Here is a 17,127-nt window from a genome sequence, read left to right as displayed (position 1 = left end):
TCTTTGGCATAGTAGTAAAATAAACATACTCATCACACCAAGTTACATATACTGTATTTAATAAAAATTTTACATAAGCAGAATCTAAAATGACTAACTGAGGCAGGTATGGACTGCACCAAAGGGGAGATATAAAAATAAAACTCCCCACCTTCAATCATATGACTTGTTATGTATTCAAATTTAAAAAGTATCATGCTGCAAAACCTGAACTTGATTTTTTTTTTTGTGATTAATTTCAATCAATTTATTTATCTTTTTCGAGGAAGACCTAATGTGGTTTGGCTAACATGTTTCATTAAATCATCATATAATCAAGTACAGCTCAGTCAAAACCGTTTATGAAACAAAAATATAAACAAAAGACACATTCAGGAAGAATCTGCAGGGTGACTCAGAGACAGAACAATTTCCATCAAGTGAATTGAAATAAATACAGAGGGGGAAAAAGATCCATGTACTTTTTTTGTGTTGCCTTTTGTGCAGAATGAGACATGCCATAGGAAGAGAATGGACAAAATATTCCCCGTAGCAGTGCCTACAATCTGTGAGGCATGAAGGCAGAAGGACAAAAAAGGCCAGAAGGTGAGGGCATTTAGAGAGCAGAAACAAAACAGAAATGGCGCCCTGTTGGGAATGGTAGGTGGGTATTTATCCTGAGGTGGTAGGACTGCATCAAGGAGATGATCTGGTTCTGCTTTCAATCTGCTACTAAATCCCCCTCCCACCTTCTGAAAGGCTTTGCAAAAACATGCGCAAACTGAATTTTTACACAATGGCATTAATGCTCTCACCGGAGTGCCACTGTCAGTTTATTTTAGTCACCTATTCTTAAAAGACTGAGCATCTAAATAGGTCCAGTGATTGCCAATTCAGAATATTAAAAAAAAGGAATGAAAGCCTGGAGCCATCATTTAATCCCTTATCAGCCTGCTTCTAGGATGGGACTTCAGCCACACACCACAAAGGTAAATTGAGGCAAGTTTTCCTGAAGGGCTGTGTTGATAAATTAAGTTGTCCTGAAGAAACAGCCTAAAATAAAATCCCTAGACATCAGACAACCTCTTTTTTGCTCCTTTGAACAAGAATGAGTGACCTAGTTAGCACAATAAGGTTGTGTATGCTTGATAAGACAAGTGAAATGACATTTTCTGTAAGTTTAAAAGCCAATTAAAAGAGGAGGAAACAAGCTTAATGGATATATCTGTCTATGGCCGGCCTCCCGGTGCTGAATTCTGGCATCCGATTGATTACTTTAGCACAGAGGTCTCAAACAGATTTCAGAAAGGGCCAAAAAGGTGGAAGATTTCTTTGCAACCACCCAGTCCACCAGGTGATTTCACTTATTAACATCACTGAGTAGATGGAATCATTTAATCAGTGAAATCACTTGGTGGGTGGTTGCAAAGAAACCTTCCACCTTTTTGGCCCTTTCTGAAATCGGTTTGAGACCTCTGCTTTAGTGGGTCAAAAAAATTAAAAAATTAAAAAAAAATCTGATACCCAATCAGGGCATGTTATAGTGAATTAGGGGTGTCACAGTACACAGAAGTCACAGTTCAGTTTATATTTGTCTATAGACATCACGGTTCAATACAAGTTTGGTTTTTATCTACAGGCGCTTTAATCTATGAGCAGCAGAGAGCTGCTGTCAGACACATTAGCACTGTGAAATTAATTGTAAATGAAAACTTTTTCATTAAACGTTTATGAATTGCATTACATCTCATCATTTGCATTGGCATGAATTTACTGTGCAGCGCAACACATTGTGCCAGACAGCGTTCAATATTTTGTCCATTTTATCCTTGAGTTTTGCGCAAATGATGGCCGAGATAGATAGAAGATACTTTATTCCTCCTCAAGAAGAAATTCAGATATCCAATAGCTCAAATAAAAACATCTAAAAAAACTACCTCTAAAAACAACACACTTTCAAACAACAAGGCATATATGAACAAATTAAGAGTGCAGCATCATCTAAGCAATCTAATAAAACCTCACTCTGTACAGATTTGAAGTCATTGTACACAGCGTGCTATTCAGTGGCCACCTCATCAATTAAATTTCACAGTAATTCATGTAAAATATCAACATTTGTCATAAGTTGGTAGTGTCTAAACTAAAGGTTTGTCTGATCTTATCCAGGGACACTGATTCCACAGCAAATATAGATTGATACACTTTCAGTTTTAAGTTCATATTTCGGAAGAAAAGGGCAAATTAACCAATTCCATTTGGGGTTCCACAACCTCTGACTAGAATAAACACTTGCCGTTTTCTTCTGTTCGCCTCACACACAGACAGCAGACTAAGGGTGCTAACCACACTGCCTCCTACACAGAACATGAAACTAGAGGGAGACACGGTTTGTGGACATGCGATGAAATGTGAGTCTTACTGTGTATTCTGCATATAGTTTGTGCAACGAACCATTGCAAATGTATTGTACGGTTCAATACAAACATATATTGTGACACCCCTAGCTGGAACCCATTAAGAAGTTTTTTTTTTTTTTTTAAATTAACAAACTTTGTGCCATTGTAACGCATCATGATCCACAAAAGTGAATAATGGGATGCAATCTGCAAACAGGGGGCAATATGCATCTTCTACTTTCATTTTACAGATGCTTTGGTGTTTATTTCATGACTGCGTTTTGAAATAAATAGTTTCTGCTTCAATGTGAATTTGACTGTGCAGTCACTTTGATGCCAGGTTACAATTAAAGGCTAAAATTAAAATACAATGCAGACTGTTGCCCGTTTTGCAGATGAAAGATTTCATTGACCGTAGCGGTTAGTCTGTGTGCAGGGTGGTGTTGCTCATGCGTGTGTCACTGTTCATTGACGTCTTTACATCTCCTCTGGAAATATAATATACATCCATAACCCCATAAAAGACCAGCTGTACTCTTTAGCAGAAGACAGATACAATTTAACTTAATAACATCTTATTATAACCGCAGACATCAGTGCATAGAATTCTCACAGTATCGTTGCAAGTATGTACAGGAGCTCCCAGGTTCAATGTCTCTTGCAATCAGATGTAACCCGGTGTATAATACTATGACAACTTTAGACTGCCCTTGTGGACAACTGGGCCTGAATACCTAATTTTGGAATGGGGATGTCTACTGGGACAAAAAAAAAAAATCAGCAATGGGAGACTGGCTTATAGGCTTCTGCTGCAGCAGCTGTCAAATACACATAGCAGCATGACAGTCCCACATATTCCTACTACTGTGGGTGAGTTTGGGAAGTTTTAAAAAGTACACTTAAAAAAAAATAAATAAATAAATTTGAAATTAATTAATTAATAATACATTTTTTTTTTTTCTAGGCCAGTACTGAATCTACAGGAAACTAAACTGGAATTAAGAAATAAGGCAACACACCACCTCATAGGCCTTGTTCCCCCGTTTTAAACATATACAATGTCACTAGAAGCAGGCTGTGATTCACAATCAGCAACAGAGCCAAACAGCTGATTGTCACAAACGGTCACAGGAGAAGCTTTGAGAACCTATATTAGTAAAAGCATTGCAATACCTACAAGCACACTTCTCAGAGCAAAGCGTTTTATGCAGACAAAACTGCAATGAAAGTAATTTATTATTATTATTATTATATACAGTTGTGCTCAAACTTTACATGAATTTTTGACCATTATTCAGAGAATATGAATGATAATACAAAACCTTTTTTTCCCCTCATGGTTAGTTAACCCTAACAACTATGTTTACTCTTTAAATCATAATGAAAACAGAAACTAACCAAATGGCCCAGATCAATTACAAACACAACTGATAATGCATCCGAGCAACAACCAACAATTCCCAAATTATTGATTGAGGCATGTCTGCTTTATTAGACTAAAATAGAGACCGCTTTAAATATTGATAATCATGAAGGTGATATATGTAAACACAAGTACGCTAGGATGTGAGAATACACTATAGTCACATTCAGACTTCTAAATGTACAAGCTATGTCAAAGCATGCTCTAAGTTATATTTAGCCATCTTTAACCAAGAATTCAGTGATGTTTTAAAGTTCTACACAACAGCACACTTGTAAGACGTACAAACTGGGATTGGATGGTGGGGTTAGTCAAAGTAGTATCGTTCATCTTCTACCTGAAAATGATGCTTTGCAAGTCGAAAGGGTATTCTATGATCCCAGTGGTTGGGATTCGAACCCTAAGCACATCCTGTTGAGTTGGTAGATAGGATGGTTCAGCAATACGATCCAGATCGCTTAGATAGCTATAGGTAGGAAGGACAACAAAAGATAGAGAAAGAAGAGAGAAAGTGAAGCACAATAGCAGATATACTACACACCCTCCAAAAGCAGGTGGACCAGACCAGATGCAAGCAAAGGAAACCATTCCCAAGAGTTATGCGGAGGTGAGGCGAAATTCTGCTGAACCCCCACAATTTGGATTCATCCTTGATGGCAACTCAAAAAGACAAAGTAAACCTTGATTTTCTTCACTGTTTCCTCAGTGTCACGTATGAAGGTTTGTTACATTTAAGAGGACCAGAAACATCTTAACTCCAATCCAACAGTCAATTTTTGCTGCCTGTGTGAAATGTATGCTTCTCAAACAGGATAACGTCACTGAACTTCAACCTATTCTAGGGGCCAGTCTTTGAGAGTGTACCATCAGGGATATGCTGAAGTGCTGAGCCCTGCTGTGCGGCACTGAGTAGAAAAAGAGAGTGGCATTGACTGTTTCTGACTGGCTGACCAGCTGTCATACAGCTAGCCACCCAGTAACATCATCATCAGCACTGGGCACCAGTACCTGAAGATAATATTCTCCAGGTCAAACGGATACTCAATGATGCCGGTGGTAGGCACTCGAACCCGTAGCACATCCTGCTGAGTGGGCACATACGCTGGTGATGCTATTCGTTCTAAATCGCTAAGGTAACTGTGGAAGGGGAGGGAAAATATGACAAAAATGCACATATATGCAAACCACCAGTCGTGCCACAACAAAACCACATGCACACAAACAACAGCATTCTGTCAAAACACACAAAACAACTCATACAATAAGCATTGTTGTAAACAACAGCTCATGCACAAATAAAGATACACATAACCTAACATTTTACTCTCATCCACAACTTTAAGAACCCACAGAGGTCTGAAATGGTATTACCACACGACAATTTAAATAACCATATACAAGCATCATTATACGTATATTTGTTGTAGACATACTATTTGGTTGAGTCGGAGAGCTGGTACTCTCTCCTGCGATCGTAGGCCTCCTGGATGCCAGGGTCAGCCCAGAGCATCTTTACTGCACTAATGTATGGCTGATCAAATGAGGACACCTTCTCTACGTCCACCTCACGCACCAGCTGGGCATTATTCTAAAAAGGGGGGGAAATACAAAATTAAAGCAAAAATTAGGGAGAAAACAAATTCAAATAGGATGTCTATAAGCTGTACATTTGATAAATGTAATTCAAAAGCACAAATGTATGAGCTTAAATAAAAAGGGTTACCATATATGCAAGTGTGAAACAGGTTGTTAATAATAATCAAAAGCTTCAATAAAATCCAAAGAAACATCATCAGCTATGAAATACAATTTTCATTAGTCATTTATTCATTCATTTTCTCTAAACACTTACTACAATTAAGGCTCATGGGAGCACTTGAGCCTATCCCACCAGTGATAAAGCGACAGGTGGGGTACAACCTGGACAGAACATCCAATTAATGCTGTTCTTCTGTCAGTTGCTCCTGTTAGGGAGTGTCACAGCAGATCAGCCTCCATTTATACCTATATACTCTCCCTATATACCCCAAGTCCCTCCTCTGCACGTGTCCACACCTTCTCAATCTCACCTCTGACTTGGAGAGACAATCCCAATTGTCCTGTCCCTGTGACACGTTTATTCTTAATCCTGTCCATCCTCATCACTCACAAAGAAAATCACATCATCATCGGCTAAGCCACCTCCATCTGTCTTTTTTTTTTTTTTTTTTTTTTTTTTATTTTAACCACTCCCACCTACAAGCCATGCAACACAGCTGGCCTCACTCCCATCTTATAAACTTGCCCCTTCACTCTTACAGATATCCTTTTGTTATAAATCACTCCTGCCACACCACCCTTCTTCATCTATCGACCACTCTCTCCACTATTACAGATGGTTGACCACACAAGTTAAACTCATCAAGTTTCACCACCTTCACACCTTGCAACCACCATGCTCCTCCTCATTCACACACATACTCAGTCTTGCTCCTACTGATGTTCATTCCCCTTCTCTTTGGAGCATATCTTCACCTCTGCAGGCTAGTTTCAATTTGTTCTTTACTCTCACTACAGATCATAATGTCATCTGTAAATAACATAGTCCATGGAGACGCTTGCTTGATCTCGTCCATTAACCTGTCCAACACCATTGGAAACAAGAAAGTCCTCAGGGCCAATCCTTCATGTAATCGCAATGCAGCTGTGATTCGCACGGCACATATCACCGCTGTCACATTGTGCTTTTTCATGTTCTGCAGCACCCCCACATACTTCTCTGCCACTCCAGACATCCTCATACAACCCCACAACTCTACTCTAGGCACCCTGTCAACAACATTCTCTAAATCCACGAATAGGCCTGTCACGATGACGGGTTTTGCTGGACAATATATTGCCTCAGAAAATATCACAACAAATAATAATATCACAATATTATTAAGCTTATTTTAAGACTGTGTTATGCCATTGATATAATATTGCATAAAAAATTTAAGTACATCTTTTCAAAGTACAAATTAATGATTAAATCTAAAGAATATTCAACAATGGAATTTAAATATAAAAAACTAAAACATCCTAAAACCAATTCATATTTCAAAAAGGTGGTCTGGGCTAATGGCTCTTCAATGCCGGATCTAATTGGCCACTTTCTCCATATGACGGGCCCTTCTCAGGCATCAATGGCCCTATGCAAACTACAATCAAATAAGTTACAAAATGGACTGCATTTACAGGTGCTGGTCATATAATTAGATTATCATGAAAAGTTGATTTATTTCAGTAATTCCATTCAAAAAGTGAACCGTGTATTATGTATACATTCATTATACACAGACTGATATATTTCAAGTGTTTTCTTTTAATTTTGAGGATTATAACTGACATCTAGTGAAAACCCCAAATTCAGTATCTCAGAAAATTAGAATATTGTGAAAAGGTTCAATATTGACGACACCTGGTGGCACACTCTAATCAACTAATTAACTCAAAACACCTGCAAAGGCCTTTAACTGGTCTCTCAGTCTAATTATGTAGGCTACACAGTCATGTGGAAGACTGCTGACTTGACATCTTGCCTGGGCTAAAGACAAAAAGGACTGGACTGCTGCTGAGTGGTCCAAAGTTATGGTCTCTGATGAAAGTAAATTTTGCATTTCCTTTGGAAATCAAGGCCCCAGAGTCTGGAGGAAGAGAGAAGAGGCACAGAATCCACGTTGCTTGAGGTCCAGTGTAAAGTTTCCACAGTCAGTGACGGTTTGGGGTGCCATGTCATCTGCTGGTGTTAGTCCACTGTCTTTTCTGAGGTCCAAGGTCAGCGCAGCCATCTACCAGGAAGTTGTAGAGCACTTCATGTTTCCTGCTGCTGACCAACTTTATGGAGATGCAGATTTCATTTTCCAACAGGTCTTGGCACCTACACACAGTGCCAAAGCTACCAGTACCTGGTTTAAGGACCATGGTATCCCTGTTCTTAATTGGTGAGCAAACTCTCCTGACCTTAGCCCCATAGAAACTCTATGGGGTATTGTGAAGAGGAAGATGCGACATTTCAGACCCAATAATGCAGAAGAGCTGAAGGCCACTATCAGAGCAGCCTGGGCTCTCATACCACCTCAGCAGTGCCACAGACTGATCGACTCCATGCCACGCCGCATTGCTGCAGTAATTCAGACAAAAAGAGCCCCAACTACATATTGAGTGCTGTATATTGTGTCAGGAAGGGCATCCAGCGTGTGCCAATTTAACATGCAGATCCACCTCGGATTTGCTGTGGTGACCCCGAGTGCAAACAAGGGAGCAGCCGAAGGGACTTACTATATGCTCATACTCAACAAAAATATAAACGCAACACTTTTGGTTTTGCTCCCATTTTTTATGAGATGAACGCGAAGATCTAAAACTTTTTCCACATACACAATATCACCATTTCCCTCAAATATTGTTCACAAACCAGTCTAAATCTGTGATAGTGAGCACTTCTCCTTTGCTGAGATAATCCATCCCACCTCACAGGTGTGCCATATCAAGATGCTGATTAGACACCATGATTAGTGCACAGGTGTGCCTTAGACTGTCCACAATAAAAGGCCACTCTGAAAGGTGCAGTTTTATCACACAGCACAATGCCACAGATGTCGCAAGATTTGAGGGAGTGTGCAATTGGCATGCTGACAGCAGGCATGTCAACCAGAGCTGTTGCTCCTGTATTGAATGTTAATTTCTCTATCATAAGCCGTCTCCAAAGGCGTTTCAGAGAATTTGGCAGTACATCCAACCAGCCTCACAACCGCAGACCATGTGTAACCACACAAGCACAGGACCTCCACATCCAGCATGTTCACCTCCAAGATCGTCTGAGACCAGCCACTCGGACAGCTGCTGAAACAATCGGTTTGCATAACCAAAGAATTTCTGCACAAACTGTCAGAAACCGTCTCAGGGAAGCTCATCTGCATGCTCGTCGTCCTCATCGGGGTCTCGACCTGACCTCGTTCGTCGTCGTAACCGACTTGAATGGGCAAATGCTCACATTCGCTGGCGTTTGGCACATTGGAGAGGTGTTCTCTTCACGGATGAATCCCGGTTCACACTGTCCAGGGCAGATGGCAGACAGCGTGTGTGGTGTCGTGTGGGTGAGCGGTTTTCTGATGTCAATGTTGTGGATCGAGTGGCCCATGGTGGCGGTGGGGTTATGGTATGGGCAGGCATCTGTTATGGACAAAGAACACAGGTGCATTTTATTGATGGCATTTTGAATGCACAGAGATACCGTGACGAGATCCTGAGGCCCATTGTTGTGCCATATATCCCAGAACATCACCTCATGTTGCAGCAGGATAATGCACGGCCTCATGTTGCAAGGATCTGTACACAATTCTTGGAAGCTGAAAATGTCCCAGTTCTTGCATGGCCGGCATACTCACCGGACATGTCATCCATTGAGCATGTTTGGGATGCTCTGGACCGGCGTATACGACAGCGTGCATCAGTTCCTGCCAATATCCAGCAACTTCGCACAACCATTGAAGAGGAGTGGAAAACATTCCACAGGCCACAATTGACAACCTGATCAACTCTATACGAAGGAGATGTGTTGTACTGCATGAGGCAAATGGTGGTCACACCAGATACTGACTGGTATCCCCCCCCAATAAAACAAAACTGCACCTTTCAGAGTGGCCTTTTATTGTGGACAGTCTAAGGCACACCTGTGCACTAATCATGGTGTCTAATCAGCATCTTGATATGGCACACCTGTGAGGTGGGATGGATTATCTCAGCAAAGGAGAAGTGCTCACTATCACAGATTTAGACTGGTTTGTGAACAATATTTGAGGGAAATGGTGATATTGTGTATGAGGAAAAAGTTTTAGATCTTTGAGTTCATCTCACACAAAATGGGAGCAAAACCAAAAGTGTTGCATTTATATTTTTGTTGAGTATACTTTTCATGTTCATACTTTTCAGTTGGCCAACATTTCTAAAAATGCTTTTTTTTGTATTGGTCTGAAGTAATATTCTAATTTTCTGAGATACTGAATTTGGGATTTTCATTAGTTGTCAGTTATAATCATCAAAATTAAAAGAAATAAACATTTGAAATGTATCAGTCTGTATGTAATGAATGAATATAATATACAAGTTTCACTTTTTGAATGAAATTACTGAAAGTAAATCAACTTTTTCATGATATGCTAATTTTATGACCAGCACCTATATATAGCACTTTTCCATCTGCTTTCGATGCTCAAAGTGCTTTACGATTAATGATTTGTCATGTTTTTATCCATTCTAAGAGCCACAACTTGAGGCAATTTAAGTTTAAGTTAACTATGATGCAAATTTCATATTTTGTTACATTTCATTTTATGTTATGCACAGGTCATAAATAATGTTTAAAAAGCTTAAAGGACATGTTGCACATTTTTAACATCCTAGTTAGCAACACAACATTAAAGTATTCATGATTGTAAGTCTCTGCGCACTTGCGCTCATAATTAGTGCTCTCTGGTGTTTTTATTGCTCTCCTTGAGGGAGTTAACAAGTGCATTTCTGGAAAACATCTCACTTGGCATTTCTTGGTGTGTGATGTACATATTAGCAAAACAGAAACATCCCGATGGCTGACACACAGAGCGAAACAAATGCGGTTATGTCCAACCACAAAGCTTCTGAAGCTTTTTATTTGAAAGTGATTGCTCGGATTTACAGAGGAGATGACATACTTCACCCCGAAACTCTTATCGTTTTCAGAGAAAGTTTAAAAAATAAAGTTAAAATACAATAGATTAAACATATAAAAACAAAAATATCAGATAAGATAAAACACTAAAAGATAAAAATACAATTAAAGAAAGAGAAGACCACGCAACTCTCATGCACTATTAAAAGCCATGGAATAAAAATAAGCTTTTAAACGAGATTTAAAAGTATCCAGGGTGGGGGCCATTTTGATACGAGTGGGCAGCTCATTCCATACTTAGGAGCCACCACTGAAAAAGCACGGTAGTAAGTGTAGAACATGAACAACTATAATAATATGGTTTGTTTTGTGGTGAAATGTCCTAAGGGATCATCCAAGACGTCCCTGCTGCAATACTGGCACCGAGTCAAATTTTCATCTTATTTAGTATTGTACGCTAACGACGATAACACTTTTAGCACCTACCAGTAGCTCCTCTGGTTCCTCTGGCTCAGGCTCGTTCTCCCGCTCATCGGTTACAACAGCAGGTGGAACACCTGCAGCAGCGTTCTGAGGAGCTTCAGCAGGAACTGTGGAACGACACTTGGCCGACTGCACGTCACTGTTCCTTTTCGGCATACTGCATCAAATTAAACGCTATGAAGCCGGGCTTAATTGTGTGCATGTGACAGAAAACTGATTCGTCGTGGTGCGCAGTGAAATGTGACGCCACGTTACAAGTCATGTCAAAACTTGACAGTTTCCGTGTCACTTCGTAATAACGCGTGACAGTTTGGGCTCCAAGAACCATCACAGGAACCACTACGAACGTTGTCACGTTCTATTAAGGATCACTAGTCATCAAGACGGATCAGTACGCTCAGTTGCGACTTCCACAACGTGAGGCAAAATAAGGGTGGTGTGTGACATTCGTGGAAGATTTTTTTACAGGCAAAAACATGCTCCACGAATATCACGCACCAACACGCACTATTAAAGGTGTGTTTACACAAGCAAGACGCGTTACGAATGTCATTTTTCTGTCATTCGTGACACATTCCTGACATTCTTAATGTGACTTAACGCATCTGAATAGGTTTCAAAATAGTGCATGTTGGTGCGTGATATTCTTGATATTCCTGGAGCATGTTTTTGCCTGTCAAAAAATCTTCCACGAATGTCACACACCACCCTCATTTTGTCTCACGTTGTGGAGGTCGCAACTGAGCGTATTGATCCGTCTTGATGAGTAGTGATCCTTAACAGAATGTGACAACGTTCGTAGTGGTTCCTGTGATGGTTCTTGGAGCCCAAACTGTCACGCGTTATTACGAAGTGACACGGAAACTGTCAAGTTTTGACACGACTTGTAACGCGGCGTCACATTTCACTGCGCGCCACGACGAATCAGTTTTCTGTCACGTGCGCACAATTAAACTCGGCTCCAAATGTCGTTCCACGGTTCCTGCTGAAGCTCCTCAAGATGCTCCTGCAGGTGTTCCACCTGCTGTTGTAACCGATGAGCGGGAGAACGAGTCTGAGCCAGAGGAACCAGAGGAGCGAGACTCACGTGCAGCCAGACATCTCTGCACCTCCTCCTGTCCGGCTGAGGAAGAAGCGTGCGCACAATTAAACCCTGCTGCACCACATTCAGTTTGACTGCTGACACCAAGTCGGCTAAAAGTCTAATTTCAGTGCTCTTCAGAGCGCTCCTGCAGGTGTTCCACCTGCTGCATGTGCCTGATGTTTGGGAAAATGCGTGAGACGAGACCCGCATGAAGCCACACATCTGGCTCTGTCTGTCTCCTCCTCCTCTCTACGCCACTCCATGGCACAGAGCCCAACTATGCATGCAGTCACAAAGTTCTTCTGAAAAACTGGAGCGATCTGAATTCGGTTGGATGAATATGGGTGTGTGTGGAGACAATTCACCTCGTTCACAACGTGACAGAACTTAACGATGCGCTGTTACGCGCAATAGCGCACAACAACGCGGAACACTATTCTTGACCGTGTGTAATGGTTCCTGATAATTCTCCAGCAACACGTGCCATTAATCGTAATGTTGAACGCAATATGTAATATATTTTTCCGCATTTTGTAATAAAATTATTACACATTGCGGCGGCTATTACAAAATGAGGTAGCTGACTTTTTAGGGGTTTGCAAATGTAATAACATGGTGCATTATGTAATAACCAACAAAAATGGGTATCTTTTTCAGCACTGTGATCTAGCAGGCACATAAAGCACAACATATAGCACCAGTAATGACAACAGCATTGTATAGTCTGCATTAGTGTACATACAGGCCGAGGGCAGAAAGTAAAACCTTATAAAGACTTAACTGATTTGGATTCATGAGGACATCTAAGCCTGTTGTCAGTAGTATATCCACCCCTCACACAACATACTACCCCTTTTTTCACCATTCTCACTATTGTTCCATTAGTAAATCATCCCATAGTCACAGTAGCCTACATTGTCTCCCCTCATTATCATCTGTCATCAGTAGTATACACTCCTTTACTACACACTGTCCCATCTCCTCCACAAGTATACAGCACATTTCCGTCGCTCCCATGTCAGTCTTTGATAGCCTATCCTACATAAAAATATTCATAAAATAGAATTAATTATAAATTAATATTTCAATGGAATAATGATTTCTAAATTAAAATTTGGCAAAATCATAAAAACATTTATGCAGTAATGTGTTAACTGCTGGGAGGTTCTTACTTTTATAAAACTAGAATATTCTCGAATATTTCTTCTCTACTAGTATAGGTTTATTTTGACAGTTGAGGTCATGACAAAGAGCTCTTTGGTCATGACATCACTGCACTTGTCATGACATCACCGCACATGTAGCCATCACAGCACCTGCATGTTCAAAGGTATGGAATTATATTTAAATTTAATATGTATTGTTTTTTAAAGCAGAATTCAGATTTGTCCTATTTAGAGGTAATAAATATTAAAAGTAAAGCTAGGTTGCATGTTAACTTTGCAATGACAGCTACAACCTTTATGCTGGTTAGGCTACAATGTGTTGGTTAGCTGACAGCAGCTAACCTAAAGCTTGGTGGACTTGAAAAAAATATGACTGATAGTGTTTTTTTTTTATTATTTTATTTCATTTCTCACACATGAATTTAGTCACAGTAATAATTAAAGATGTTTTATAGATTTCCACGTTCATTAATTTATGTGTAAAATAATTAGCAGGTTTAAGCTACACATTTTAAAGCAGTAGGCTAGTTCTCAACCACTGCGGACCCTCTCCCGGGGGCGGCGCAAGTTGGCTCCAGGATGAGGGGAGAAAAAAAAAAAAAAAAAAAATCAGAAAATAATAATAATAATAATAATAATGATAATAAAATTCCATGTCGAAAATGCAAGTGGTAAGACTACTGTAACACAGTAACAAATGAACCATGCGTTCATCTTGCCAGGGGGTATAGCATTTTGAGCTTGTGACAAGATGCCACGTAACTGCTAGACTTGCCCAAGCCCTCTATATAGCACACGCGTGTAATTCACTCTAGTCTTGCCAAGTTCGCTTGTGTTTTCAGTATTACTATCATCAAACATCCCTAATGCTACCTCAAATCTGACTTTACTCTGAATAAAAGAAAAAAAAATGTAAAAGAAATAATAAATTTAAACATACATTGCCTTGTTAGAAATATCTAATAATAGGTTACCATGTATGAACATAATAAAAAATGTAAGGTATTGTCTTGCAGCTAGCAGAATGGAATTAATCCTATCTATGACTACTTTTCTAACAGATCTGGTATTAGCCACTATTCTGACCTGTACCCTTTGGGTGTCATGCATGGGGTATGGACAACCGCAGTCAATGAGTGAAGATGTGTACAGCATTATAGTCAGCAAACTGAGAGGAGAGTTCAATGTCCCTGTTGCTGAACGGACAAGAATTCAACAAAATGAGTGAGGCTGTGGAGGAATAGAAATGTCTACTCTAAGTGAAGATGGACAAACCTTATTGTGTGCCGGGAAGCCAGTCATTTTAAAATCTGAAATTCAGGGAGTGGTTCAAAAACGTATGGATGACACCAAAGGATCTTGGGCAAAAAAACTGAACAAACGACTGAATGAGCAATATTCTGGCATAAGTGTGAGGAAGGTTCAGAACACTTTGGATAGGTCTGAACGCTACCAACTAAACCAGGCTAGATTTGGAAACAAACTCATCCCAAGGCCGATTAGGGCCAGAGAAGTACACCACATCAGATTGACCTTTTTGATATAGGGAAATGGAAGATTATTCAAGGCATACATATCGATACATACTTACTGTAGTCTATGTTTTCAGTCGATATATATGGCTGAGACCACTGAAGAGTAGAAGTAGTGTGGAAATTGCTAACCATCTGGAGGATATTTATTCTGAACATGGCCCTCCTACAGTTTTGCAGCATGACAGAGGGACTGAATTTCAAGGCGCAGTGAAAAGGCTGATGGAGTCCATGCAAGTCAGAATAATTCAGAGTTCACCATACCACCCACAAAGTCAAGGAAAGGTAGAGAGGAGCCACAGAGTTATAAGGAAAAAGATTTTGTATGACATGATAAGATTTCAGAGAAGAGGGGATAATTGGGTAAAACATCTGCCTTCATATTCCAGAGTGCTAAATGAAGATCCCAAGGAAGAGTTAGGCTGGATGACTCCATTTGAAATTTATTATGGGAGAAAAAGAAATAGAATAATGCATTCCTTATCAGGGTCTCCCTCTTCTATCAGAAAGGAATATTTAAATAATCCACTCCCTGAACCCTCTCTAAAACAGCGCCATCAGTTTCGTTCTAAACAGAACAGATTGAGAAGACAGGCACAGAAGGCCACTGAGCACTGTAAGAAGCGAATGATCAGTCTGAAATCAAAGCAAAACCCACTATCTGTTTATAATGTTAATGAAGCTATTTTGGTCAGAGTGAAAGACAAAGGTTCAAGAAGGTATCGGGTCTTGACTGGTAGAACTGTGAAACTAAATGTAAAGTTTGCCAAATACAAAGTGGTGTTTCAGATTCCTGGAGATCCCAAAATGCAAGAAAAATGGTTCTTTGTATCAGATGTCACAAGCCAGTTTGCCGCAATATCTGATCAGCTAGCCATGTATGGAATTTTCAGATCTCCCGAAACTTTGAGAGGAAATTGTTCAAGATTTAAGGTGTAATCCATATGCGAATGGAATACACCTGTCACACTTTGTTGATCAAAATGACTGGGATGAGTATTTGAAGAGAATGTCACAATGTGGGACATATGGGAACTATATCACCCCTCAAAGGGCCTCAGATTTTCAACGTTCAATTTCTTGTTGTGTCGTCATTGGGTGCTGATGCATCTACAATTATTTCTCCATTCAATACATACCGTGATGGCAATCCTTTGTTAGTCCTTGGACACACTGCTGAAGGACATGGGGAGCACTATTTAAGTCTGGAAGGATCAATCTCTCCATTTATTGAAAACATATTGGAAGCTAAGAGGGAAAGACTAATTCAAAGACATGAAAATGAATCCGACCATGACCATGAAGAGCTCACACCATTTGCTGATGGACAACAACAGTATACCCAACCAACTGAATCTCAAGATGATGCCCTTGGTGGCCCCACACATGATGTCCAGCTACATGGACCTCTGGATGATAATGAGAGAGACAGAGAGCTTGGCCTGCCCATCCTGCTGCCAGAATTGATTTCATTTATCATCAAGTTGACATTGGATATGGACATGTCAATGCTTGGCATATTTAATAGAGTTTCAAAGGTTTTTCGAAATCTTGCTGAAGCATTCCATCCCCAGATGTACTTAAGAGAAGGTTTAATTCATTTTTGGTATTGATGTAAATAGTGACGTTGAAGTAAGCATGATGAGGCTTTATAAATATGCAGGGCAGAATAGCGGTCTGGCAATGCGACTTAGGGATGATGTTGGATGATGGCCTGGCTTCTGCTGAAGTGTACTGGCTATGGTCAATTTAAAATCTGACATTTTTTGGAAAACAGTGTAAAAAAAAAAAAAAATGTGGTTCGTATTGTGTGTGATTTTTACTGATGTTCGGTTGTAAAGGTTTGTTCATGGTTCTTGAAAAATAGTTTTATTTTTTGTTTGTTCCTTCATATTCATAATGGGAGTTGTAAGTAAGCTTGTGCCTTTTTCTTTTGTTTTTGTTCTATTGGAAAAACAGTAATTGGGATCTTAGTGAATTAAAAAAAAGAAAAAACTGCTCTCCTTGTTTTAATGTTTATATATGTGTTCATGTGCCTATTTCAGTTAGGCTATTTTATATCTGTGTCAGAATAACACACCAAACTTGAGCACTTTAAACAGCCACCAAAATATTTTAAATCACAGCTTTCCACGTTTCTAATGGCCCTTACCTATGACTCCTCTCCCCATGACTTCTGATCAATTCAATTTGGTTTATCCTTTTCTGTCTGTTTTGTTCCTGTAGATAAATCTCTCCGACATGTAGCTAAAGGACTACCAATGAAATAGTGCCAGTCTTGAGTCTGTGCTACACAATGCCCCCACATCATTTGTGCCCCCAGATAATGCCCTGTCTGGACTGTTCTTCTATCACACTGGCTTCTATTGACAGATAGTGAATGCATGGGCTTTT

General features: G+C 39.9%; 1 protein-coding gene across 2 annotated transcripts in view; it reads right to left on the bottom strand.

The window, feature by feature from the left end:
• Positions 1-17,127, bottom strand: part of LOC117518597 (guanine nucleotide-binding protein G(q) subunit alpha) — an 89,911-nt gene that overhangs the window by 13,505 nt on the left and 59,279 nt on the right. Inside the window, exons 3-4 of one of the 2 annotated variants that reach the window (XM_034179770.1) lie at positions 5,235-5,389; positions 4,139-4,267 (exon numbers count right to left, since the gene is read on the bottom strand). In XM_034179770.1, the coding sequence (XP_034035661.1) occupies positions 4,139-4,267; positions 5,235-5,389 (284 nt within the window). Of the gene's footprint in view, positions 1-4,138; positions 4,268-4,809; positions 4,939-5,234; positions 5,390-17,127 lie in introns of both variants that reach the window. The other variant, XM_034179771.1, reaches the window with a different exon arrangement.

Source organism: Thalassophryne amazonica, chromosome 10 (genome assembly GCF_902500255.1).
Source record: "Thalassophryne amazonica chromosome 10, fThaAma1.1, whole genome shotgun sequence".
NCBI classification, from domain to species: domain Eukaryota; kingdom Metazoa; phylum Chordata; class Actinopteri; order Batrachoidiformes; family Batrachoididae; genus Thalassophryne; species Thalassophryne amazonica.
The sequence above is the reverse complement of the archived record's forward strand: the minus strand, read 5'-3'. Positions and strand labels throughout refer to the sequence as shown.